The sequence below is a fragment of the Ambystoma mexicanum genome, chromosome 3p, assembly GCF_040938575.1.
Source record: "Ambystoma mexicanum isolate Mex_15411 chromosome 3p, UKY_AmexF1_1, whole genome shotgun sequence".
In the NCBI taxonomy this organism is placed as follows: domain Eukaryota; kingdom Metazoa; phylum Chordata; class Amphibia; order Caudata; family Ambystomatidae; genus Ambystoma; species Ambystoma mexicanum.
The window spans coordinates 502526919-502554188 of record NC_090925.1 but is presented as its reverse complement, the minus strand read 5'-3'; the positions used below and the strand labels follow the sequence as shown (position 1 = coordinate 502554188).

The 27270-nt window shown below is 51.8% G+C and overlaps 1 protein-coding gene across 1 annotated transcript in view; it reads right to left on the bottom strand.

Moving 5' to 3' along the window:
• Positions 1 to 27270, bottom strand: part of RIPOR3 (RIPOR family member 3) — an 898683-nt gene that overhangs the window by 63365 nt on the left and 808048 nt on the right. The window contains exons 16-17 of the mRNA XM_069651171.1: positions 24124 to 24263; positions 22885 to 23023 (exon numbers count right to left, since the gene is read on the bottom strand). Coding sequence (XP_069507272.1) covers positions 22885 to 23023; positions 24124 to 24263 — 279 coding nt within the window. The remainder of the gene's footprint in view (positions 1 to 22884; positions 23024 to 24123; positions 24264 to 27270) is intronic.

Genomic DNA, 27270 nt, shown 5'->3' with positions numbered 1-27270 from the left:
GAAATGCCTATGGTGCGAGAGACACATTTGAAAATTAACAGCTAACCTATTAACCATTAACCTGACTAATAAAACCTTATTTAACATAACCCACTAATAAAATGTGTTCTCCACTGCAGAATTAGGCATACTCTGAAAGCCATTTAAATGTGTGTGCAGATTTTTTTTTTCTTCTCTTCTCTGCCTGCTTCTCCGTGTTTTTGTGCACAGTAACTGCAGGAAGAAGGAAGTCAGATTTGCAACAATTGCAAATGTATAAGCGAAGCTATTGTTGAGAGTAGGAGGATGAGAGATGATGGATTTCATTGGGACACGTCATACAGAGGGCTGAGATGAAAGTTTTAGTGGGCAGTATCGGGGAAAAAGACAGGCAGACATTTTTCTGCACTACTGGGGAGAAGACCTGGCTGTGGGACTCCTGACTGAATGCAGATTCCTGCGTCCTGCTGCAGTCGAGATTGGGGAGAGCTGAAAGAAGGACCTTTCCACTGGCTGAGGCATTCCTATCTGCAAAAGCTGAGAATTCCAGGCAATGGCCCCGGTTTGAGAAGGCCAGCGTTCCTTTTTACTGGAGTTAATCTTCAAGGGAGCCACATTCAGAAAGAGGACCGCCAAAGAGAACAACTAAAAAGATAAGGTAATTACATAAGCGTGGGAGCCGTGTGTGCACGAAAATATGCAGTCAGTGTAGGAAAGGGGATTCCTGTGCGTGTCTTAATCAAATACCAATGTTGCAATTTGAGTTCTGTTCTCCGCCACGCTCTTTGCAGTGTGTCATAGACAATGCTTTTACTGTACCATTTTATTTATTTCTGTAAAGAATGAGATCGTGTTTAAATGCAACTTTTATAATACAGAAAAATATTTGAAAACAGACGGGTGGTGTATTTACTATTTACCATTACAATGCCGATGATGTGGGGAGATTTTTAAACAGTGCAATGGTCATTTTAAGACAGATGTGTGCATGTCAGAATCAGTATGAATAATTGTGAGTGACTGTAGCATAGCTTGTTGGAGGTACATGAGCCAACGGGAAGAGAGACTCTCTGAACATAGCTCCCTACCGTATATAAGGTAGTGGAAATTACCACAAGACTACCATATATAGCTCTCTGTCGTAAATAAGTCAGTGAGTTCGCCCATGGTGGCACACCAACACTATCACTGAAAAATGTGGTATTCCTAAAATGTAGGTCTGAGGTCTCTCTAGTGATCACACGAAAAATCTAAGCAAAGATAAGGGATTTTGGACATTGGGGCCACAAATAAAACAAGGGAATTATGCTCACCAAAATACCACCAACCGCGCCTACCACCCACGCATACCAAATATGCATGCCTGGGTGCTGAAATAATGCATGTTCACTGTATTATTGTCGTACATGGCCCAATCTGAATACAAGGAGTGATTGTTGCTAAGTTATATTTCGGCGGTAAGAAAATACCGTCAGGCCCCAAATCTCCACAAAATACCCTACATACCCCCACTGTATATCTGTACTGTTGCATACCTCTGCAAAGCACTCTGTTGCTTCCCCAGGCTAGGTCCACACTCAATAAATATAATAATAATAATAATAATAATAATAATAATAATAATAATACTAATACTAATACTAATACTAATAATAATAATAATAATAATAATAATAATAATAATAATAATAAGGCTATGGCCATTATGATTACTCAAGAGGCGATCAGAGAGGTACAAGTAATACTTTTTGACACTGACGGGAATAGTAACAAACTTGAAAAGGAATCTTGGGAATGGGTAGCTCCTGTCCTTCCAACTATACCAAAGATTAGGAAAAGCAATAACAACAGTGATGTTTTAAAAATACTATTTTGGAACATCAGAGGACACACCCAATATAAGGTCGAAGGGGGTAGGGGATAATACACAATGCCGAGTTCTACGACCTACTGGTATAACAAGAAACTTGATGTACATAAGGGATATTCATTATAGAAAGGCAGGCCTAATCACAGACCTTAAACTGACTGGCAATCATAGAGACATTATAATCATCGATATAAATGTATATGATCCCCCAGGATTGAGCTTTAGAAAGGCCACTATTCTGACTATTGAAGAGCTGGTAAGCTTAGAAGAAATAGATGGGGGCATCGCTGCCCTGCTGGTGGTAGGTAGTTTTAAGGCGAGAATACCTGCAACGTTGAATTACTGTGACACAGAAATACTGGATAATCTTGTTTGGAAGATTCCCAAGGTGAAATCTATACAACAGGAGGTTATTAATAAAGGAATAACATGGTTTAAAATGCAGATTCCACTAGGATTACGAATGCTAAATGGTGGTGTTAAAGACGAGATCCCGGGCAACTTCACTGGAGTCACCCATAACACCTGCAGCATTATTGATTATGCTTTCCTAAGTGGTCCTGACCTTAAGCCCATACACAATATGATGGTTGTCCCTAGAGAAGAGAGTGACCACTAGCCAAACACTATCAATTGGGCTTGTAATTCACATGTGGAAGAGACTTCTGATAGAGGTAATAAAACTGGAATTAATCACTTTGCAAACCAATTAAAATGTCTTGTGAAAATGTAGATATTGTTGCCCGTAAAGTAGTGGAGCACTGGCAAACTTGCATTAGAGACCTTGGGGGAAGCATTAGCAATGCAGTGAACATTGCATACAGTTTGTAGAGTGCCTAACTATAAGTTGCGACTAAGGACAAGATTGCAATAAATGTTGGAATAATGAAATTGGTAAACTTAAGTACAATAATGAAATGGTTATAAGAAAAGCTAATGACTCTTGAGGGAAGACCTTCGGCTCACAATGAGTGGCAACCTCACTAACGATAATATTATAATAATGCAAAATGAGGAAATTGGTATATAAGAAATGGCTTAAAGAACACAAAAGATGTACTAGAACAAAAACCTGGCAAAAGATGGTGGAGAAACAATAACTCTCAACAATTTGGGAAGAGCGTATACGGCGATAATAAGATCTTGCCAATGGACGTGGATGCCTCTAAGCAGTGTTGGGAAGAACATAACATGGCCACTCTGGTCAAAAGCTCAGCGATAGCTCTGACGAATAGTGTGTCGGGCAATCGGAATCACCTGGGGAGTGAAGCAGAAATTGTGAGCATCTTTGATAATCATAAAAATCTGCTGCTTCGTGATCAGATGGTGTATGCAACGCCTTACTAACAAAAGGAAGCACACCTGGTGGAATACCTTACACTTGCTTGTTATTTCAATTAGTCACATGGGAAAGTTAGCCGCCACTCGCAAACAAAGCAAAATTGTGCCGGCGTACAAACAAGGACATAGAGCTAAACCCTCTAGCTACACAATACTAGCAATGTTGGATGCCTCCGCTAAAGTGTTTGGACGTATCCTATTAAAGGAACGTTATAGTTGGATTGGAAATAATCACATATTACCAATACAACAACGAGGTTTCCGGACAAGTTCCTCCAGACTTGTCAACATTTTGACATTTGACACGGCCGTTGAGAATGAAAGAACACGGTACAGCAGCTCTGTCTATGCAGCGTATTTAGATCTAAGTACTGCCTTTGACACAGTAGACCATGGCCTATTATGGAGGAAGCTATGGTGGGGAATACTCACTGGTCTCCTTGGCACGCTAATAGCCTTACATGATGAAACAACGGCGGCTGTTAGGATACATAAGAAGGGACAACTTCATGACTTTGCAAACATTTTAAAACAAGGGTGCCTACTTGCCCCTACACTTTTAAATCTATACTTAGCTGAACACGCAATTGCATTAGCTTCAGCTTTACCTACCACCACCCGACCCCCCAGGAAACTGGACCCTGTAAAGGGCAATGGCTTGGGTATGCTGATGATCTAATACTTACCGACCAAACCCCAGCAGGAATGCAAATGCTACTTACCGCCTTCTCTGACTATGCTACAGCACATTTTATAAGTCTAATAATACCCTAACCAAGGTCATGATCTTTAATGGAATGAACAAAACATTTAACCTGGTGTGGGAAATGAGTAACTGCAGGTTAGAAGTAGTTGCTAATTATAGATACTGTGGTGTATTCATAGATCAGAAGCTAACATGGAAGGACCATCTGGAATCAGTTAAAAGTGCAGTAAAACATCTGGCTGCATTCTGAATATCTAATATCTAGGGCCAGAATTGTGGGTATACTCTTAAACCCATTCTTGATTTTCACAAATTAAAACTGGTCCGGGTAATGCTGCATGCTTCCGAAGAATGGGGCGAAAACAGAACAAAGAACTAGGAACATTGGCCAGTTACTGCATACACTAGATCCGAATTTGGACTCACTTCGCTTCAACACCAGAAAATAATAAGGTGATTGAGTTTGATCAATAAAGTACAGCTGGCTGATCACATAGCCTGCTTCATCAACTACGACAAGTAAGCAGTGTAGACACCTACACTACAATAGCCACTAAACTAAGCTCCCTCTATACAAATGCGCTACTTTGGGCCAAGAATACGAAGATCAGTGCTCTGACGTACAGACAAAAAACAAAGACACAGTCAAAAACATTCATACCACAGACCGCACAGGAACAATATAAGGTTGATCTCTCAACCAAAGCTTTATCATAGGAGTCCATTCCATACATTCCCTCATGGGGCGACGGCCCCTCATTTGCCAACGAATATCCAAACAACAAAACAAGAAGACACTACATTAAGTTCAAATGTCATTGTTGAGCTACATTGGAAACCATAGCGGCATGGAGTAAAATATCAATTGACAAAAGACACTGTCGGTTCAGTCCAGTGGGTACAATTGAAAATCTGAAACATTTAATATTGCACCTTACGGGAACAACTGATCTGCAAATCAAATATTATTCCAGGTGCCATATGCCTCACATGAGCAAGGCAAAGAAATGGAATATCTGCCAGGGAATTATGGAAGGTAATGACATACATCTACTGTACAGCTGTGGTATGCGATTGAAGAACTGTTAGCAAGGTGCCCAAGATGATAGAGATGTAATAGTCTACCATGCATTAATGACTGATGAAAGCATTTGACCTTGGATGGCGATGGTCTTTTTATGTATGATCTTCTATATGCTAGATAAAAAATAAAATAAAAAAAGATAAGTTGGTTGGCTAGCGGGCAGGCAGTCCGAGTAACTTCTATAGAACAACTTCAGGGAATTTGAAGCAGAGATAGATTCCGAGTTTGAGCTGAAGGAATCTGAAGCGTTCTCCCCAATTCAGAGAATTAAGCGAATCTCAAGAGCAAAGAATTAGAGAAGAATCTACAGCCTATCAAGAGAAGGCTTACAAGTGAATACAGAACCATGGGGTTGGAGAAGCACTCTGTGCTGATTGGAAGAGAGCGAAGGGACCATGGGGCTGGGGAAGCACTCCGGGCTGATTGGAAAAGAGCGAAGGGACCATGGGGCTGGGGAAGCACTCTGGGCTGATTGGAAAAGAGCGAAGGAACCATGGATCTGGCAAGCACTCTGGGCTGATTGGAAAAGAGCAAAGGGACCATGGGGCTGGGGAAGCACTCTGTGCTGATTGGAAGAGAGCGAAGGGACCATGGATCTGGGGAAGCACTCTGGGCTGATTGGAAAAGAGCGAAGGGACCATGGGGCTGGGGAAGCACTCTGGGCTGATTGCAAAAGAGCGAAGGGACCATGGGGCTGGGGAAGCACTCTGGGCTGATTGGAAGTGAGCAAAGGGACCATGGGGCTGGGGACGCACTCTGGGCTGATTGGAAAAGAGCAAAGGGACCATGGGGCTGGGGAAGCACTCTGGGCTGATTGGAAGTGAGCAAAGGGACCATGGGGCTGGGGACGCACTCTGGGCTGATTGGAAAAGAGCAAAGGGACCATGGGGCTGGGGAAGCACTCTGTGCTGATTGGAAGTGAGCGAAGGGACCATGGATTTGGGGAAGCACTCTGGGCATATTGGAAAAGAGCGAAGGGACCATGGGGCTGGGGAAGCACTCTGGGCTGATTGGAAAAGAGCGAAGGGTCCATGGGGCTGGGGAAGCACTCTGGGCTGATTGGAAAAGAGCGAAAGGACCATGGGTCTGGGGAAGCACTCTGTGCTGATTGGAAAAGAGCGAAGGGACCATGGGGCTGGGGAAGCACTCTGTGCTGATTGGAAGAGAGCGAAGGGACCATGGGGCTGGGGAAGCACTCTGGGCTGATTGGAAAAGAGCGAGGGGACCATGGGGCTGGGAAAGCACTCTGGGCTGATTGGAAAAGAGCGAAGGGACAATGGGACTGGGAAAGCACTCCGGGCTGATTGAAAGAGAGCGAAGGGATCATGGGGCTGGGGAAGCACTCTGGGCTGATTGGAAAAGAGCGAAGGGACCATGGGGCTGGGGAAGCACTCTGAGCTGATTGGAAAAGAGCGAAGGGACCATGGGGCTGGGGAAGCACTCTGTGCTGATTGGAAGAGAGCGAAGGGACCATAGATTTGGGGAAGCACTTCGGGCTGATTGGAAAAGAGCGAAGGGACAATGGGGCTGGGAAAGCACTCCGGGCTGATTGGAAAAGAGCGAAGGGACAATGGGACTGGGAAAGCACTTCGGGCTGATTGAAAGAGAGCGAAGGGACCATGGGGCTGAGGAAGCACTCTGGGCTGATTGGAAAAGAGCGAAGGGACCATGGGGCTGGGGAAGCACTCTGGGCTGATTGGAAAAGAGCGAAGGGACCATGGGGCTGGGGAAGCACTCCGGGCTGATTGGAAAAGAGCGAAGGAACCATGGGGCTGGGGAAGCACTCTGTGCTGATTGGAAGAGAGGGAAGGGACCATGGAGCTGGGAAAGCACTCTGAGCTGATTGGAAAAGAGCGAAGGAACGATGGGGCTGGGGAAGCACTCTGTGGTGATTGGAAGAGAGCGAAGGGACCATGGGGCTGGGGAAGCAGTCCGCGCTGATTGGAAAAGAGCGAAGGAACCATGGGGCTGGGGAAGGACTCTGTGCTGACTGGAAGAGAGGGAAGGGACCAAGGGGCTGGGGAAGCACTATGGGCTGATTGGAAAAGAGCGAAGGGACCATGGAGCTGGGAAAGCACTCCGGGCTGATTGGAAAAGAGCGAAGGGACAATCGGACTGGGAAAGCACTCAGGGCTGATTGAAAGAGAGCGAAGGGACCATGGGGCTGGGAAAGCACTCTGGGCTGATTGGAAAAGAGCGAAGGGACAATGGGACTGGGAAAGCACTCCGGGCTGATTGAAAGAGAGCGAAGGGATCATGGGGCTGGGGAAGCACTCTGGGCTGATTGGAAAAGAGCGAAGGGACCATGGGGCTGGGGAAGCACTCTGAGCTGATTGGAAAAGAGCGAAGGGACCATGGGGCTGGGGAAGCACTCTGTGCTGATTGGAAGAGAGCGAAGGGACCATAGATTTGGGGAAGCACTTCGGGCTGATTGGAAAAGAGCGAAGGGACAATGGGGCTGGGAAAGCACTCCGGGCTGATTGGAAAAGAGCGAAGGGACAATGGGACTGGGAAAGCACTTCGGGCTGATTGAAAGAGAGCGAAGGGACCATGGGGCTGAGGAAGCACTCTGGGCTGATTGGAAAAGAGCGAAGGGACCATGGGGCTGGGGAAGCACTCTGGGCTGATTGGAAAAGAGCGAAGGGACCATGGGGCTGGGGAAGCACTCCGGGCTGATTGGAAAAGAGCGAAGGAACCATGGGGCTGGGGAAGCACTCTGTGCTGATTGGAAGAGAGGGAAGGGACCATGGAGCTGGGAAAGCACTCTGAGCTGATTGGAAAAGAGCGAAGGAACGATGGGGCTGGGGAAGCACTCTGTGGTGATTGGAAGAGAGCGAAGGGACCATGGGGCTGGGGAAGCAGTCCGCGCTGATTGGAAAAGAGCGAAGGAACCATGGGGCTGGGGAAGGACTCTGTGCTGACTGGAAGAGAGGGAAGGGACCAAGGGGCTGGGGAAGCACTATGGGCTGATTGGAAAAGAGCGAAGGGACCATGGAGCTGGGAAAGCACTCTGGGCTGATTGGAAAAGAGCGAAGGGACAATCGGACTGGGAAAGCACTCAGGGCTGATTGAAAGAGAGCGAAGGGACCATGGGGCTGGGGAAGCACTCCGGGCTGATTGGAAAAGAGCGAAGGGATCATGGGGCTGGGGACGCACTCTGGGCTGATTGGAAAAGAGCGAAGGGACCATGGGGCTGGAGAAGCACTCTGAGCTGATTGGAAAAGAGCGAAGGGACCATGGGGCTGGGGACGCACTCTGGGCTGATTGGAAAAATTCAAAGGGACTATGGGGCTGGGGAAGCACTCTGAGCTGATTGGAAAAGAGCAAAGGGACCATGGGGCTGGGGAAGCACTCTGTGCTGATTGGAAGAGAACGAAGGGACCATGGATCTGGGGAAGCACTCCGGGCTGATTGGAAAAGAGCGAAGGGACAATGGGGCTGGGAAAGCACTCAGGGCTGATTGGAAAAGAGCGAAGGGACAATGGGACTGGGAAAGCACTCCGGGCTGATTGAAAGAGAGCGAAGGGACCATGGGGCTGGGGAAGCACTCTGGGCTGATTGGAAAAGAGCGAAGGGACCATGGGGCTGGGGAAGCACTCTGGGCTGATTGAAAGAGAGCGAAGGGACCATGGGGCTGGGGAAGCCCTCTGGGCTGATTGGAAAAGAGCGAAGGGACCATGGGGCTGGGGAAGCACTCTGGGCTGATTGGAAAAAGGCGAAGGGACCATGGGGCTGGAGAAGCACTCTGGGCTGATTGGAAAAGAGCGAAGGGACTATGGGGCTGGGAAAGCACTCGGGGCTGATTGGAAAAGAGCAAAGGGACAATGGGACTGGGAAAGCACTCCGGGCTGATTGAAAGTGAGCGAAGGGACCATGGGGCTGGGGAAGCACTCTGGGCTGATTGGAAAAGAGCGAAGGGACCATGGGGCTGGGGAAGCACTCTGGGCTGATTGGAAAAGAGGGAAGGGACCATGGGGCTGGGGAAGCACTCTGGGCTGATTGGAAAAGAGCGAAGGGACCATGGGGCTGGGGAAGCACTCTGTGCTGATTGGAAGAGAGCGAAGGGACCATGGGGCTGGGGAAGCACTCTGTGCTGATTGCAAAAAAAGAGCGAAGGGACCATGGGGCTGGGGAAGCACTCTGGGCTGATTGCAAAAGAGTGAAGGGACCATGGGGCTGGGGAAGCACTCTGGGCTGATTGCAAAAGAGCGAAGGGACCATGGGGCTGGGGAAGCACTCTGTGCTGATTGGAAGTGAGCGAAGGGACCATGGATCTGGGGAAGCACTCCGGGCTGATTGGAAAAGAGCGAAGGGATCATGGGGCTGGGGAAGCACTCTGTGCTGATTGGAAGAGAACGAAGGGACCATGGATCTGGGGAAGCACTCCGGGCTGATTGGAAAAGAGCGAAGGGACAATCGGACTGGGAAAGCACTCAGGGCTGATTGAAAGAGAGCGAAGGGACCATGGGGCTGGGGAAGCACTCCGGGCTGATTGGAAAAGAGCGAAGGGATCATGGGGCTGGGGACGCACTCTGGGCTGATTGGAAAAGAGCGAAGGGACCATGGGGCTGGGGAAGCACTCTGAGCTGATTGGAAAAGAGCGAAGGGACCATGGGGCTGGGGAAGCACTCTGTGCTGATTGGAAGAGAACGAAGGGACCATGGATCTGGGGAAGCACTCCGGGCTGATTGGAAAAGAGCGAAGGGACAATGGGGCTGGGAAAGCACTCCGGGCTGATTGGAAAAGAGCGAAGGGACAATGGGACTGGGAAAGCACTCCGGGCTGATTGAAAGAGAGCGAAGGGACCATGGGGCTGGGGAAGCACTCTGGGCTGATTGGAAAAGAGCGAAGGGACCATGGGGCTGGGGAAGCACTCTGGGCTGATTGAAAGAGAGCGAAGGGACCATGGGGCTGGGGAAGCACTCTGGGCTGATTGGAAAAGAGCGAAGGGACCATGGGGCTGGGGAAGCACTCTGGGCTGATTGGAAAAGAGCGAAGGGACCATGGGTCTGGGAAAGCACTCCGGGCTGATTGGAAAAGAGCGAAGGGACAATGGGACTGGGAAAGCACTCCAGGCTGATTGAAAGAGAGTGAAGGGACCATGGGGCTGGAGAAGCACTCTGGGCTGATTGGAAAAAAGCGAAGGGACCATGGGGCTGGGGAAGCACTCTGTGCTGATTGGAAGAGAGCAAAGGGACCATGGGGCTGGGGAAGCACTCTGGGCTGATTGCAAAAGAGCGAAGGGACCATGGGGCTGGGGAAGCACTCTGGGCTGATTGCAAAAGAGTGAAGGGACCATGGGGCTGGGGAAGCACTCCGGGCTGATTGGAAAAGAGCGAAGGGACCATGGGGCTGGGGAAGCACTCTGGGCTGATTGAAAGAGAGCGAAGGGACCATGGGGCTGGGGAAGCACTTTGTGCTGATTGGAAGTGAGCGAAGGGACCATGGATCTGGGGAAGCACTCTGGGCATATTGGAAAAGAGCGAAGGGACCATGGGGCTGGGGAAGCACTCTGGGCTGATTGGAAAAGAGCGAAGGGTCCATGGGGCTGGGGAAGCACTCTGGGCTGATTGGAAAAGAGCGAAAGGACCATGGGTCTGGAGAAGCACTCTGTGCTGATTGGAAAAGAGCGAAGGGACCAGGGGCTGGGGAAGCACTCTGTGCTGATTGGAAGAGAGCGAAGGGACCATGGGGCTGGGGAAGCACTCTGGGCTGATTGGAAAAGAGCGAAGGGACCATGGGGCTGGGAAAGCACTCCGGGCTGATTGGAAAAGAGCGAAGGGACAATGGGACTGGGAAAGCACTCCGGGCTGATTGAAAGAGAGCGAAGGGATCATGGGGCTGGGGAAGCACTCTGGGCTGATTGGAAAAGAGCGAAGGGACCATGGGGCTGGGGAAGCACTCTGAGCTGATTGGAAAAGAGCGAAGGGACCATGGGGCTGGGGAAGTACTCTGTGGTGATTGGAAGAGAGCGAAGGGACCATGGATTTGGGGAAGTACTCCGGGCTGATTGGAAAAGAGCGAAGGGACAATGGGGCTGGGAAAGCACTCCGGGCTGATTGGAAAAGAGCGAAGGGACCATGGGGCTGGGGAAGCACTCTGGGCTGATTGGAAAAGAGCGAAGGGACCATGGGTCTGGGAAAGCACTCCGGGCTGATTGGAAAAGAGCGAAGGGACAATGGGACTGGGAAAGCACTCCAGGCTGATTGAAAGAGAGTGAAGGGACCATGGGGCTGGAGAAGCACTCTGGGCTGATTGGAAAAAAGCGAAGGGACCATGGGGCTGGGGAAGCACTCTGTGCTGATTGGAAGAGAGCAAAGGGACCATGGGGCTGGGGAAGCACTCTGGGCTGATTGCAAAAGAGCGAAGGGACCATGGGGCTGGGGAAGCACTCTGGGCTGATTGCAAAAGAGTGAAGGGACCATGGGGCTGGGGAAGCACTCCGGGCTGATTGGAAAAGAGCGAAGGGACCATGGGGCTGGGGAAGCACTCTGGGCTGATTGAAAGAGAGCGAAGGGACCATGGGGCTGGGGAAGCACTTTGTGCTGATTGGAAGTGAGCGAAGGGACCATGGATCTGGGGAAGCACTCTGGGCATATTGGAAAAGAGCGAAGGGACCATGGGGCTGGGGAAGCACTCTGGGCTGATTGGAAAAGAGCGAAGGGTCCATGGGGCTGGGGAAGCACTCTGGGCTGATTGGAAAAGAGCGAAAGGACCATGGGTCTGGAGAAGCACTCTGTGCTGATTGGAAAAGAGCGAAGGGACCAGGGGCTGGGGAAGCACTCTGTGCTGATTGGAAGAGAGCGAAGGGACCATGGGGCTGGGGAAGCACTCTGGGCTGATTGGAAAAGAGCGAAGGGACCATGGGGCTGGGAAAGCACTCCGGGCTGATTGGAAAAGAGCGAAGGGACAATGGGACTGGGAAAGCACTCCGGGCTGATTGAAAGAGAGCGAAGGGATCATGGGGCTGGGGAAGCACTCTGGGCTGATTGGAAAAGAGCGAAGGGACCATGGGGCTGGGGAAGCACTCTGAGCTGATTGGAAAAGAGCGAAGGGACCATGGGGCTGGGGAAGTACTCTGTGGTGATTGGAAGAGAGCGAAGGGACCATGGATTTGGGGAAGTACTCCGGGCTGATTGGAAAAGAGCGAAGGGACAATGGGGCTGGGAAAGCACTCCGGGCTGATTGGAAAAGAGCGAAGGGACAATGGGACTGGGAAAGCACTTCGGGCTGATTGAAAGAGAGCGAAGGGACCATGGGGCTGGGGAAGCACTCTGGGCTGATTGGAAAAGAGCGAAGGGACCATGGGGCTGGGGAAGCCCTCTGGGCTGATTGGAAAAGAGCGAAGGGACCATGGGGCTGGGGAAGAACTCTGGGCTGATTGGAAAAAAGCGAAGGGACCATGGGGCTGGGGAAGCACTCTGAGCTGATTGGAAAAGAGCGAAGGAACCATGGGGCTGGGGAATCACTCTGTGCTGCTTGGAAGAGAGCGAAGGGACCATGGGGCTGGGGAAGCACTCTGGGCTGATTGGAAGAGAGCGAAGGAACCATGGGGCTGGGGAAGCACTCTGTGCTGATTGGAAGAGAGGGAAGGGACCATGGAGCTGGGAAAGCACTCCGGGCTGATTGGAAAAGAGCGAAGGGACAATCGGACTGGGAAAGCACTCCGGGCTGATTGAAAGAGAGCGAAGGGACCATGGGGCTGGGGAAGCACTCTGGGCTGATTGGAAAAGAGCGAAGGAACCATGGGGCTGGGGAAGCACTCTGTGCTGATTGGAAGAGAGGGAAGGGACCATGGAGCTGGGAAAGCACTCCGGGCTGATTGGAAAAGAGCGAAGGGACAATCGGACTGGGAAAGCACTCCGGGCTGATTGAAAGAGAGCGAAGGGACCATGGGGCTGGGGAAGCACTCCGGGCTGATTGGAAAAGAGCGAAGGGATCATGGGGCTGGGGAAGCACTCTGGGCTGATTGGAAAAGAGCGAACGGACCATGGGGCTGGGGACGCACTCTGGGCTGATTGGAAAAATTCAAAGGGACCATGGGGCTGGGGAAGCACTCTGAGCTGATTGGAAAAGAGTGAAGGGACCATGGGGCTGGGGAAGCACTCTGTGCTGATTGGAAGAGAACGAAGGGACCATGGAACTGGGGAAGCACTCCGGGCTGATTGGAAAAGAGCGAAGGGACCATGGGGCTGGGAAAGCACTCCGGGCTGATTGGAAAAGAGCGAAGGGACAATGGGACTGGGAAAGCACTCCGGGCTGATTGAAAGAGAGTGAAGGGACCATGGGGCTGGGGAACCACTCTGGGCTGATTGGAAAAGAGCGAAGGGACCATGGGGCTGGGGAAGCCCTCTGGGCTGATTGAAAGAGAGCGAAGGGACCATGGGGCTGGGGAAGCACTCTGGGCTAATTGGAAAAGAGCGAAGGGACCATGGGGCTGGGGAAGCACTCTGGGCTGATTGGAAATGAGCGAAGGGACCATGGGGCTGGGGAAGCACTCTGGGCTGATTGGAAAAGAGCGAACGGACCATGGGGCTGGGAAAGCACTCCGGGCTGATTGGAAAAGAGCGAAGGGACAATGGGACTGGGAAAGCACTCCGGTCTGATTGAAAGAGAGCGAAGGGATCATGGGGCTGGGGAAGCACTCTGGGCAGATTGGAAAAGAGCGAAGGGGCCATGGGGCTGGGGAAGCACTCTGAGCTGATTGGAAAAGAGCGAAGGGACCATGGGGCAGGGGAAGCACTCTGTGCTGATTGGAAGAGAGCGAAGGGACCATGGATTTGGGGAAGCACTCCGGGCTGATTGGAAAAGAGCGAAGGGACAATGGGGCTGGGAAAGCACTCCGGGCTGATTGGAAAAGAGCGAAGGGACAATGGGACTGGGAAAGCACTTCGGGCTGATTGAAAGAGAGCGAAGGGACCATGGGGCTGGGGAAGCACTCTAGGCTGATTGGAAAAGAGCGAAGGGACCATGGGGCTGGGGAAGCACTCTGGGCTGATTGAAAGAGAGCGAAGGGACCATGGGGCTGGGGAAGCCCTCTGGGCTGATTGGAAAAGAGCGAAGGGACCATGGGGCTGGGGAAGCACTCTGGGCTGATTGGAAAAAGGCGAAGGGACCATGGGGCTGGAGAAGCACTCTGGGCTGATTGGAAAAGAGCGAAGGGACTATGGGGCTGGGAAAGCACTCGGGGCTGATTGGAAAAGAGCAAAGGGACAATGGGACTGGGAAAGCACTCCGGGCTGATTGAAAGTGAGCGAAGGGACCATGGGGCTGGGGAAGCACTCTGGGCTGATTGGAAAAGAGCGAAGGGACCATGGGGCTGGGGAAGCACTCTGGGCTGATTGGAAAAGAGGGAAGGGACCATGGGGCTGGGGAAGCACTCTGGGCTGATTGGAAAAGAGCGAAGGGACCATGGGGCTGGGGAAGCACTCTGTGCTGATTGGAAGAGAGCGAAGGGACCATGGGGCTGGGGAAGCACTCTGTGCTGATTGCAAAAAAAGAGCGAAGGGACCATGGGGCTGGGGAAGCACTCTGGGCTGATTGCAAAAGAGTGAAGGGACCATGGGGCTGGGGAAGCACTCTGGGCTGATTGCAAAAGAGCGAAGGGACCATGGGGCTGGGGAAGCACTCTGTGCTGATTGGAAGTGAGCGAAGGGACCATGGATCTGGGGAAGCACTCCGGGCTGATTGGAAAAGAGCGAAGGGATCATGGGGCTGGGGAAGCACTCTGTGCTGATTGGAAGAGAACGAAGGGACCATGGATCTGGGGAAGCACTCCGGGCTGATTGGAAAAGAGCGAAGGGACAATCGGACTGGGAAAGCACTCAGGGCTGATTGAAAGAGAGCGAAGGGACCATGGGGCTGGGGAAGCACTCCGGGCTGATTGGAAAAGAGCGAAGGGATCATGGGGCTGGGGACGCACTCTGGGCTGATTGGAAAAGAGCGAAGGGACCATGGGGCTGGGGAAGCACTCTGAGCTGATTGGAAAAGAGCGAAGGGACCATGGGGCTGGGGAAGCACTCTGTGCTGATTGGAAGAGAACGAAGGGACCATGGATCTGGGGAAGCACTCCGGGCTGATTGGAAAAGAGCGAAGGGACAATGGGGCTGGGAAAGCACTCCGGGCTGATTGGAAAAGAGCGAAGGGACAATGGGACTGGGAAAGCACTCCGGGCTGATTGAAAGAGAGCGAAGGGACCATGGGGCTGGGGAAGCACTCTGGGCTGATTGGAAAAGAGCGAAGGGACCATGGGGCTGGGGAAGCACTCTGGGCTGATTGAAAGAGAGCGAAGGGACCATGGGGCTGGGGAAGCACTCTGGGCTGATTGGAAAAGAGCGAAGGGACCATGGGGCTGGGGAAGCACTCTGGGCTGATTGGAAAAGAGCGAAGGGACCATGGGTCTGGGAAAGCACTCCGGGCTGATTGGAAAAGAGCGAAGGGACAATGGGACTGGGAAAGCACTCCAGGCTGATTGAAAGAGAGTGAAGGGACCATGGGGCTGGAGAAGCACTCTGGGCTGATTGGAAAAAAGCGAAGGGACCATGGGGCTGGGGAAGCACTCTGTGCTGATTGGAAGAGAGCAAAGGGACCATGGGGCTGGGGAAGCACTCTGGGCTGATTGCAAAAGAGCGAAGGGACCATGGGGCTGGGGAAGCACTCTGGGCTGATTGCAAAAGAGTGAAGGGACCATGGGGCTGGGGAAGCACTCCGGGCTGATTGGAAAAGAGCGAAGGGACCATGGGGCTGGGGAAGCACTCTGGGCTGATTGAAAGAGAGCGAAGGGACCATGGGGCTGGGGAAGCACTTTGTGCTGATTGGAAGTGAGCGAAGGGACCATGGATCTGGGGAAGCACTCTGGGCATATTGGAAAAGAGCGAAGGGACCATGGGGCTGGGGAAGCACTCTGGGCTGATTGGAAAAGAGCGAAGGGTCCATGGGGCTGGGGAAGCACTCTGGGCTGATTGGAAAAGAGCGAAAGGACCATGGGTCTGGAGAAGCACTCTGTGCTGATTGGAAAAGAGCGAAGGGACCAGGGGCTGGGGAAGCACTCTGTGCTGATTGGAAGAGAGCGAAGGGACCATGGGGCTGGGGAAGCACTCTGGGCTGATTGGAAAAGAGCGAAGGGACCATGGGGCTGGGAAAGCACTCCGGGCTGATTGGAAAAGAGCGAAGGGACAATGGGACTGGGAAAGCACTCCGGGCTGATTGAAAGAGAGCGAAGGGATCATGGGGCTGGGGAAGCACTCTGGGCTGATTGGAAAAGAGCGAAGGGACCATGGGGCTGGGGAAGCACTCTGAGCTGATTGGAAAAGAGCGAAGGGACCATGGGGCTGGGGAAGTACTCTGTGGTGATTGGAAGAGAGCGAAGGGACCATGGATTTGGGGAAGTACTCCGGGCTGATTGGAAAAGAGCGAAGGGACAATGGGGCTGGGAAAGCACTCCGGGCTGATTGGAAAAGAGCGAAGGGACAATGGGACTGGGAAAGCACTTCGGGCTGATTGAAAGAGAGCGAAGGGACCATGGGGCTGGGGAAGCACTCTGGGCTGATTGGAAAAGAGCGAAGGGACCATGGGGCTGGGGAAGCCCTCTGGGCTGATTGGAAAAGAGCGAAGGGACCATGGGGCTGGGGAAGAACTCTGGGCTGATTGGAAAAAAGCGAAGGGACCATGGGGCTGGGGAAGCACTCTGAGCTGATTGGAAAAGAGCGAAGGAACCATGGGGCTGGGGAATCACTCTGTGCTGCTTGGAAGAGAGCGAAGGGACCATGGGGCTGGGGAAGCACTCTGGGCTGATTGGAAGAGAGCGAAGGAACCATGGGGCTGGGGAAGCACTCTGTGCTGATTGGAAGAGAGGGAAGGGACCATGGAGCTGGGAAAGCACTCCGGGCTGATTGGAAAAGAGCGAAGGGACAATCGGACTGGGAAAGCACTCCGGGCTGATTGAAAGAGAGCGAAGGGACCATGGGGCTGGGGAAGCACTCTGGGCTGATTGGAAAAGAGCGAAGGAACCATGGGGCTGGGGAAGCACTCTGTGCTGATTGGAAGAGAGGGAAGGGACCATGGAGCTGGGAAAGCACTCCGGGCTGATTGGAAAAGAGCGAAGGGACAATCGGACTGGGAAAGCACTCCGGGCTGATTGAAAGAGAGCGAAGGGACCATGGGGCTGGGGAAGCACTCCGGGCTGATTGGAAAAGAGCGAAGGGATCATGGGGCTGGGGAAGCACTCTGGGCTGATTGGAAAAGAGCGAACGGACCATGGGGCTGGGGACGCACTCTGGGCTGATTGGAAAAATTCAAAGGGACCATGGGGCTGGGGAAGCACTCTGAGCTGATTGGAAAAGAGTGAAGGGACCATGGGGCTGGGGAAGCACTCTGTGCTGATTGGAAGAGAACGAAGGGACCATGGAACTGGGGAAGCACTCCGGGCTGATTGGAAAAGAGCGAAGGGACCATGGGGCTGGGAAAGCACTCCGGGCTGATTGGAAAAGAGCGAAGGGACAATGGGACTGGGAAAGCACTCCGGGCTGATTGAAAGAGAGTGAAGGGACCATGGGGCTGGGGAACCACTCTGGGCTGATTGGAAAAGAGCGAAGGGACCATGGGGCTGGGGAAGCCCTCTGGGCTGATTGAAAGAGAGCGAAGGGACCATGGGGCTGGGGAAGCACTCTGGGCTAATTGGAAAAGAGTGAAGGGACCATGGGGCTGGGGAAGCACTCTGGGCTGATTGGAAATGAGCGAAGGGACCATGGGGCTGGGGAAGCACTCTGGGCTGATTGGAAAAGAGCGAACGGACCATGGGGCTGGGAAAGCACTCCGGGCTGATTGGAAAAGAGCGAAGGGACAATGGGACTGGGAAAGCACTCCGGTCTGATTGAAAGAGAGCGAAGGGATCATGGGGCTGGGGAAGCACTCTGGGCAGATTGGAAAAGAGCGAAGGGGCCATGGGGCTGGGGAAGCACTCTGAGCTGATTGGAAAAGAGCGAAGGGACCATGGGGCAGGGGAAGCACTCTGTGCTGATTGGAAGAGAGCGAAGGGACCATGGATTTGGGGAAGCACTCCGGGCTGATTGGAAAAGAGCGAAGGGACAATGGGGCTGGGAAAGCACTCCGGGCTGATTGGAAAAGAGCGAAGGGACAATGGGACTGGGAAAGCACTTCGGGCTGATTGAAAGAGAGCGAAGGGACCATGGGGCTGGGGAAGCACTCTAGGCTGATTGGAAAAGAGCGAAGGGACCATGGGGCTGGGGAAGCACTCTGGGCTGATTGGAAAAGAGCGAAGGGACCATGGGGCTGGGGAAGCACTCTGGGCTGATTGGAAAAAAGCGAAGGGACCATGGGGCTGGGGAAGCACTCTGAGCTGATTGGAAAAGAGCGAAGGAACCATGGGGCTGCGGAAGCACTCTGTGCTGATTGGAAGAGAGCGAAGGGACCATGGGGTGGGGGAAGCACTCTGGGCTGATTGGAAAAGAGCGAAGGAACCATGGGGCTGGGGAAGCACTCTGTGCTGATTGGAAGAGAGGGAAGGGACCATGGGGCTGGGGAAGCACTCTGGGCTGATTGTAAAAGAGCGAAGGGACCATGGAGCTGGGAAAGCACTCTGGGCTGATTGGAAAAGAGCGAAGGGACAATCGGACTGGGAAAGCACTCCGGGCTGATTGAAAGAGAGCGAAGGGACCATGGGGCTGGGGAAGCACTCCGGGCTGATTGGAAAAGAGCGAAGGGATCATGGGGCTGGTGAAGCACTCTGGGCTGATTGGAAAAGAGCGAAGGGACCATGGGGCTGGGGACGCACTCTGGGCTGATTGGAAAAATTCAAAGGGACCATGGGGCTGGGGAAGCACTCTGAGCTGATTGGAAAAGAGCAAAGGGACCATGGGGCTGGGGAAGCACTCTTTGCTGATTGGAAGAGAACGAAGGGACCATGGATCTGGGGAAGCACTCCGGGCTGATTGGAAAAGAGCGAAGGGACAATGGGGCTGGGAAAGCACTCAGGGCTGATTGGAAAAGAGCGAAGGGACAATGGGACTGGGAAAGCACTCCGGGCTGATTGAAAGAGAGCGAAGGGACCATGGGGCTGGGGAAGCACTCTGGGCTGATTGGAAAAGAGCGAAGGGACCATGGGGCTGGGGAAGCACTCTGGGCTGATTGAAAGAGAGCGAAGGGACCATGGGGCTGGGGAAGCCCTCTGGGCTGATTGGAAAAGAGCTAAGGGACCATGGGGCTGGGGAAGCACTCTGGGCTGATTGGAAAAAGGCGAAGGGACCATGGGGCTGGAGAAGCACTCTGGGCTGATTGGAAAAGAGCGAAGGGACCATGGGGCTGGGAAAGCACTCCGGGCTGATTGGAAAAGAGCAAAGGGACAATGGGACTGGGAAAGCACTCCGGGCTGATTGAAAGTGAGCGAAGGGACCATGGGGCTGGGGAAGCACTCTGGGCTGATTGGAAAAGAGCGAAGGGACCATGGGGCTGGGGAAGCACTCTGGGCTGATTGGAAAAGAGGGAAGGGACCATGGGGCTGGGGAAGCACTCTGGGCTGATTGGAAAAGAGCGAAGGGACCATGGGGCTGGGGAAGCACTCTGTGCTGATTGGAAGAGAGCGAAGGGACCATGGGGCTGGGGAAGCACTCTGTGCTGATTGCAAAAAAAGAGCGAAGGGACCATGGTGCTGGGGAAGCACTCTGGGCTGATTGCAAAAGAGTGAAGGGACCATGGGGCTGGGGAAGCACTCTGGGCTGATTGCAAAAGAGCGAAGGGACCATGGGGCTGGGGAAGCACTCTGTGCTGATTGGAAGTGAGCAAAGGGACCATGGATCTGGGGAAGCACTCCGGGCTGATTGGAAAAGAGCGAAGGGATCATGGGGCTGGGGAAGCACTCTGTGCTGATTGGAAAAGAGCGAAGGGGCCATGGGGCTGGGGACGCACTCTGGGCTGATTGGAAAAGAGCGAAGGGACCATGGGGCTGGGGACGCGCTCTGGGCTGATTGGAAAAGAGCGAAGGGATCATGGGGCTGGGGAAGCATTCTGTGCTGATTGGAAAGGAGCGAAGGGACCATAGGGATGGGGACGCACTCTGGGCTGATTGGAAAAGAGCGAAGGGACCATGGGGCTGGAGACGCACTCTGGGCTGATTGGAAAAGAGCGAAGGGACCATGGGGCTGGGGAAGCACTCTGTGCTGATTGGAAAAGAGTGAAGGGACCATGGGGCTGGGGAAGCACTCTGGGCTATTTGGAAAAGAGCAAAGGGACCATGGGGCTGGGAAAGCACTCCGGGCTGATTGGAAGAGAGCGAAGGGACCATGGGGCTGGGGAAGCACTCCGGGCTGATTGGAAAAGAGCGAAGGGACCACAGGGCTGGGGAAGCACTCCGGGCTGATTGGAAAAGAGCGAAGGGACCATGGGGGTGGGAAAGCACTCCGGCTGATTGGAAAAGAGCAAAGGGACAATGGGACTGGGAAAGCACTCCGGGCTGATTGAAAGAGAGCGAAGGGACCATGGGACTGGGAAAGCACTCCGGGCTGATTGAAAGAGAGCGAAGGGACCATGGATCTGGGGAAGCACTCCGGGCTGATTGGAAAAGAGAGAAGGGACCATGGGGCTGGGAAAGCACTCCGGGCTGATAGGAAAAGAGCGAAGGGTCCATGGGGCTGGGGAAGCACTCCGGGCTGATTGGAAGAGAGTGAAGGGACCATGGGGCTGGGGAAGCACTCTGGGCTGATTGGAAAAGAGCGAAGGGACCATGGGGCTGGGAAAGCACTCTGGGCTGATTGGAAGAGAGCGAAGGGACCATGGGGTTGGGGAAGCACTCCGGGCTGATTGGAAAAGAGCGAAGGGACCACAGGGCTGGGGAAGCACTCCGGGCTGATTGGAAAAGAGAAAAGGGACCATGGGGCTGGGAAAGCACTCCGGGCTGATAGGAAAAGAGCGAAGGGTCCATGGGGCTGGGGAAGCACTCCGGGCTGATTGGAAGAGAGTGAAGGGACCATGGGGCTGGGGAAGCACTCTGGGCTGATTGGAAAAGAGCGAAGGGACCATGGGGCTGGGAAAGCACTCCGGGCTGATTGGAAGAGAGCGAAGGGACCATGGGGCTGGTGAAGCACTCCGGGCTGATTGGAAAAGAGCGAAGGGACCATGGGGGTGGGAAAGCACTCCGGCTGATTGGAAAAGAGCAAAGGGACAATGGGACTGGGAAAGCACTCCGGGCTGATTGAAAGAGAGCGAAGGGACCATGGGACTGGGAAAGCACTCCGGGCTGATTGAAAGAGAGTGAAGGGACCCTGGATCTGGGGAAGCACTCCGGGCTGATTGGAAAAGAGAGAAGGGACCATGGGGCTGGGAAAGCACTCCGGGCTGATAGGAAAAGAGCGAAGGGTCCATGTAGCTGGGGAAGCACTCCGGGCTGATTGGAAAAGAGTGAAGGGACCATGGGGCTTGGGAAGCACTCCGGACTGATTGGAATCCTAGGCTAGGGGCTGGGTGGAATCCCTGGGGGCACCACTAGGGCCAGTATCATGGAGCGGACATTGGTCTCTGGCACCCCAAGGTTGCAAGGGACCTATCCCCTAGCCTCCCTGAAGTAAACGTGTCCCAGGAGGTAGGAGTGGACATTTTACACACATCACTTAAGAGCAATGCATTTGCATGACCCACCAATGACATTGGCGTCACATTCGGGGACTGGACTGGCTGGGGTTGTTCTGATGTAGAGCTGCCCAAGTCAACTCCTTGAGAATAAAATCCACTCCACGTTTTCAGGCTAACCGCACAAGGTAAATTAGAATAGAATACATCTTAATGGCAGTTATTTACATATTTCATGGTAATCCTGAAAAACTGCTGAGAGTGCTTCTTTCGCGCACTACAGTTGGAAATCACTCTTTTAATGTCATATTTTATCAGGACAAAACTATCACGCACCATCCAGTAGTTACTGTACCTTGAATTCGTAAATGGGAGTGACCATTTCTTACACAGACACGTTATAAGAAACAAGTACTCTTGATATAGTGAGGCTTAATCTGTCTGTTGACTAATTTGTCTTGTTGAGCATTACAAGTACATCGATGATGGAGCCATGCATAGGCCTGCTTTCATGGCACTTAACACCTACATGCAATCAATGTTTTCACATATGGTGTCTGCTACAGTGATCTGCACCCTTTGGCTCTCCTGAAGAGTTGGACCACAACTCCCATCAGCAGTAGCCAGCATAGTTACTTGTGAGTAATCATAGTCCAAAACATCTGGAAGGCCACATTTTGCAGATTCCTTTTCTGCTGCATAGTGCAACCATATCATGTGGCCTTGTGCATACTTCCAGGAAGGATGTAGCCCCCGCTGAACAATTTGAGGCGCCCACACATCAATTTGTGTTACTTTGTAACACTTGTAGTAGAATGGCAAACATGAATTGTGTAAGAGCTGTACCCCCAGCCCACCCGATCTACACAGCAGTCGTTTTGAGGGCTCCTGGGTGCCATGTGATAATATCCCCGCAAAAATGTCGCCATGCAAAAAAATCACAGAAAAATTGCCGTTTTTGGTGGAGACATTATTACATGGAAGATGCCGGGGACAACCCTGCAACCCCCAAAACTTTTTTTCTTCAAGGGGAGCTGCCCCCTCCCTATATATATGGTCACCTATATAATGTTGCCACAAACTTTTCCCGGTGACATTATGTACGGCAACCATATATATATATATATAGGGACATTATTCCCTGATATCGGCTCCTGTAGGGGCTAATTGTCATATTTACATAAAGTCTGTGACTATTCTCCAAGGTGCCACCAACAATCACTGCAATGTTTTAAAACGGATACACTGCATGATGCCTCTCCTATAATGATCACTCAACTTCATGCAAACAAGTGGGGTCCCACGCGCCACTCAAGAGGCTCTTACCTGTAAAAGGGCTTTGCACACCTGGAGGTGGACTGTGAGCAGGACATCCAAGACCTCACTTCCGGTTGTTAGCTCTCTAGCGGCTGTTTTGATGCTGCTGCCCAGAGACTGGAGGGACTCCCCATGGGAAGTGCTGTTACTGAGTGTGAAAGGGGAAGCAATAATACACGTTGACTTCGAGGCGCTAGCGACAGCAAAGCACATCTCACTGGAGATCTTCACAGATCCAAGAGATGTGGCCCACCCGTACCCACCCACCTGCATGACTGCTCCTCATTCTATACACAGCATGCAGTATAAGACAACAGAGGGAATGTGGAATGGGTGGTGAGAGCCGGGGGGGGCATGCCCTCAATCAGTGCATCACCCTGGTGGGATGGTGTATGTTCTCCCTCACACAAGATGGCCATCACTGGCTGTTCGGACTGGGGAGGCAGGGTGCTGGTCTGTTGACTTATAGGGTAGGGTTAGGCCCATTTGTGCATTTCCCTGCACATGGAGGGTGACAAAGTATACTCTAAGTGCCATTGGACTGCTTTACTGTATCTAAAGCGGGCTACAATGCCGAGACGGAGGCCCAACCCAAAGGCCACATCGAAGCCCCCCTACCAGCAAATCGTGGTCGCAGTCCACACACGGCTGGTAGTGCATAGTAGCAGGCCAGGTCCTGGATTCACTACCCTCTCGGCTTGGACGTAGGCTATGGGCTGTGGGGGCTGCAGCAAGGAGTGGTGCACTCAGGACATGGCCAGAGGCTAGTGCCCCTATGGTAAAACTGTGCGCTAGAAACATCCCTTGTCTCTGTGTTGGGCTGATGAAAAGCATCTGAACATTTGGGACCTGTGCTTCAATAACATAACACATAATCTCATTCAGAAATAATAAGTCAAAAGTGTATTTGGTAGTGAGGGAGGTTTTGGTGCCGAGGTTAGTTTTCAGAACGCAGTAACTTTGCCAATGCGTGAAGCCATGGACTATGGTGACATGAGCGTTTTTTGGGGGCAGACTGTGCCAGTCCCCAGGCAGACATGCTATATCTCCAGCAACTCGCGGACATGTAGAGCAGAGGGAGACAAACTCCCGCTCTTGCTGCCGCCTAAAATAATTAAAACCCCAATGAAATCCAATGAGGGAAATTAATTTCTCCCGCTTTCTGGCGAAAAATCTCCCTCACACCTGGACGAGGAACTTGGCACGTCTGCTCAGGAAACACGGACTCTGCAATTTACGCCTCTTTACCTCTTGCTGCACGTTCGGACACTCCCAAACAAGGACATCTCATCGGCGCTCAGGTCACCATTTAAGAAGTCGAAACTTTCCAGAACAGTCTCCACCATCAGGCTTTCCATCGACGAATGTTTCCGGCTGGAAGGCTTTGGCTGTTAAGAAACGTTAGAAAAGAAATATGCAGTCAGATATTACACAGAACACCTACTGCTGTCTAACATCTCCTGTCAGAGAATCGTTCCAATGTAGCCAATCACGAGTGAGACTTAAGAAGACTGACAGTCTGGGAAAGGGGGTGGGACCTAAGAGGAATTGCTGCTTTCTGGCCTTTTGCAGCTTTTGGGAGAATCTGCAGGTTAATTATGGAAATTGTTTAGCAATTACGTTTCCTAACCTCTACGTAACTTGCAGATGTGATCTTTTTAAAATGTGTATGTGTACATGTCCAATAATTGTGAATTGCAAAAAACAATTGTATTTTTATTTAAAAAAAACAATGGGCCTTTTATAAGCTTGCCGGTCCGGTAACAACAGTACCAGTAAGCTTGCCCGTACTGTTACCGGACCGGCAAACTACGAGGTCTGCTCGCGGATGCCTTTCCCTACGCCCGTCTGACCTGGCGGGCGTACTGCCACCCGCAAGAAGACCATGTCGGATGCGCCGGCACCATTCACGAATGGTGCCGGTGCATCCAGCCTCCCCATTCCCATTGAGTCCAATGGGACTCACATGGGAATGGGGAGCAATCATTTCTGGCACCCGGGAATAGGCAATTACAGGGTCTGCCGGGGCCGTAATGCCCCGGTAATTGCCCATTCCCGTGTGCCGGAAAAAAATGATTCTGGAGGCAGCGTGCCGGTTTTATCTCATAATGAGGCCCAATGTATCTGAATTTAAAACAGCTTGGCCCTGGAGGAATGTCTTAAGCATGCCATTGTGTTAGGCAGCCAAAAGTTACTTGGCAAGTCTACATGCGTGAATTGATTAATGGTTTGCTTCCGACTATCGATAACTGCCTGCTCCACCCCTAGACACAACAATAAGCATACACCAATGTAATGGCTGCTTACAAGCCCAATGCCATCAGCCCTCTTCACCGAACATTGCTTTATAGTCAACAGTACTCATAGGGCCCAACCAAACTAGACCAGACACTTGGATTAATGCTGGAAACGGTGGAAGAAGCAAGTGGTGAATCCGTCTAAATCCACAATACCTATGGTTCCCGCAGAGGCGGGGAACAGGCTGCGGCTCCTGCAGATGGACAGAGGACCAAGGGGTTTCAGATGCATGGAAGTTAAGATAAGCTCGGGTTGTCGATGGGTTTACCAGCATAATGTGGAGAAAGCGCTTGAGGGTTTTGATAGGGAGAGAGAGATTTGGGGGAACTTTCCATTAACTATAATGGGGTGAATGGCCCTAGCCAGGATAATAATATTGCTGAGACTGTTGTATACATTTCAGGCTATGCCAACGATTATAAAAGCGGAGTACTTCCCAAAACTAGAGATGGTCCTTGGGAAAATGCTTTGGGGAAATAAGGCTCAGCGAATTGCGTTAATAACATTACAATTAGCGATGGGGCGGTGGGGGACTAGCGTACCCGATTGCAGGGCATGATCCAGGGCTGCGGCACTGCCCACACCGACGCAATAACATCGATGACAGAGGACATGTGTTATCCTATTTAATTATTTGAACTAATAGGGGTCACTTAAAGCACTTCCCACACCAATAGCCACTCTAATGATCACCTGGAGGCAGGCAACGAAAAGGGCCCAGCATAAAGGAACGTACATACCTAATATGCTGCTAAGTACTAGTTATACAGGGTTCCATAGGTCCAAGGGGAAGCACAGGGGAGTCTGAAAGCATGAGAGTATTAAATCACTCTAAAGACGTATCCAGGAACGCAGGATTTTGGTGGATACATTATGAGTGTGTAATGCAAGCCTACATGAACCTGTGGTGATAGGAAAGAGGACTAGTTGTTGGAGATGTGGTGGGAGACGGGCACGTATATTCAGATTTGGTGGGAATGCTGGAGAGTGCAGACATTTTGGGAAAGGGTGGTAGAAAAACTGCAAATGATAGCAAATATGTGCATACAATTGTCTATCAGACACTGCCTGCTGTGATTAATTCTGACTACGAAGGAAAAGGGGACGCAGTATATAAACTAGCGGCATTGGGCTTATTGTTGGCAAAGGGGTGAGTAGCAATCGTGAGGAAATCATCAGATTGGCCCAAAGTTTAGGATCTGGATGACAGACACGAGGAAGCGTATGAGGGCCGAAAGAGATATCAGGGACACCTTATCACGACAACGGGTTGAGACAACCAGCCTTAGTGCAGGGCATGCAGTGCTAGACTTGTCGCATGAACCATCTGATTGGAACCCTCCCTGAGTGAGGGAAACAGACCCCTGTAGCTGACCCATCACAGGAGGAGATACGTTAGAGGGCGGTGTAATGAGAGTAGGAGCGGGCACATAGGACAGATGAAAGGGGTGTGGGAACATAGTTGGTCTATCAGGCGAAGCGTGAGGAAAGGAGCGTGGGCAATCGCGCCTACGCAAAGAGACGAGGAGGATTCTTGGGAGGTTCAAATGTATACCTTGGGGCCACTAGAAAAGTAGGGGAATGAATGTGAAGCTACAATTAACGTTGAAGGATTATTGAGTTTTCTTAACACGCTGGTACCTGGGACCATGTACTTTGCTATTCTTTCATTGTACTTTGAAAGTAATAAAGAAAAACGAAAAAGAAAGGTACTTGGAGGGCCCCATCACCATCAACCACAGTGCTTTTTCGTAGAAAATGAGGACTGGATAAACCAAACGATGTACCTGTTATTAAGGCCCTTAGCACGAGGGAGTTCTACAGACTTCTTTCATTTGGTAATCTTGACGTTACCAGGCATTACATGCGAATATTGCATGGTCAATTGGGATTTGTACTCTAGCTGCCAAATGAAGACAGCAGTATAGTTTATGGCACCCAATGTCAAGAAGTGACAACAGGCCAGGATTATGATATGCTGGAACTCAGGAGAGAACAAACTGATCAAGTGAAAGTTTACCTTTGTAAGAGGATTCAATTCAGCACTACAGCCAAATTAACACCTAGTCTATAATACTGAATGAAAACCCTTATTGA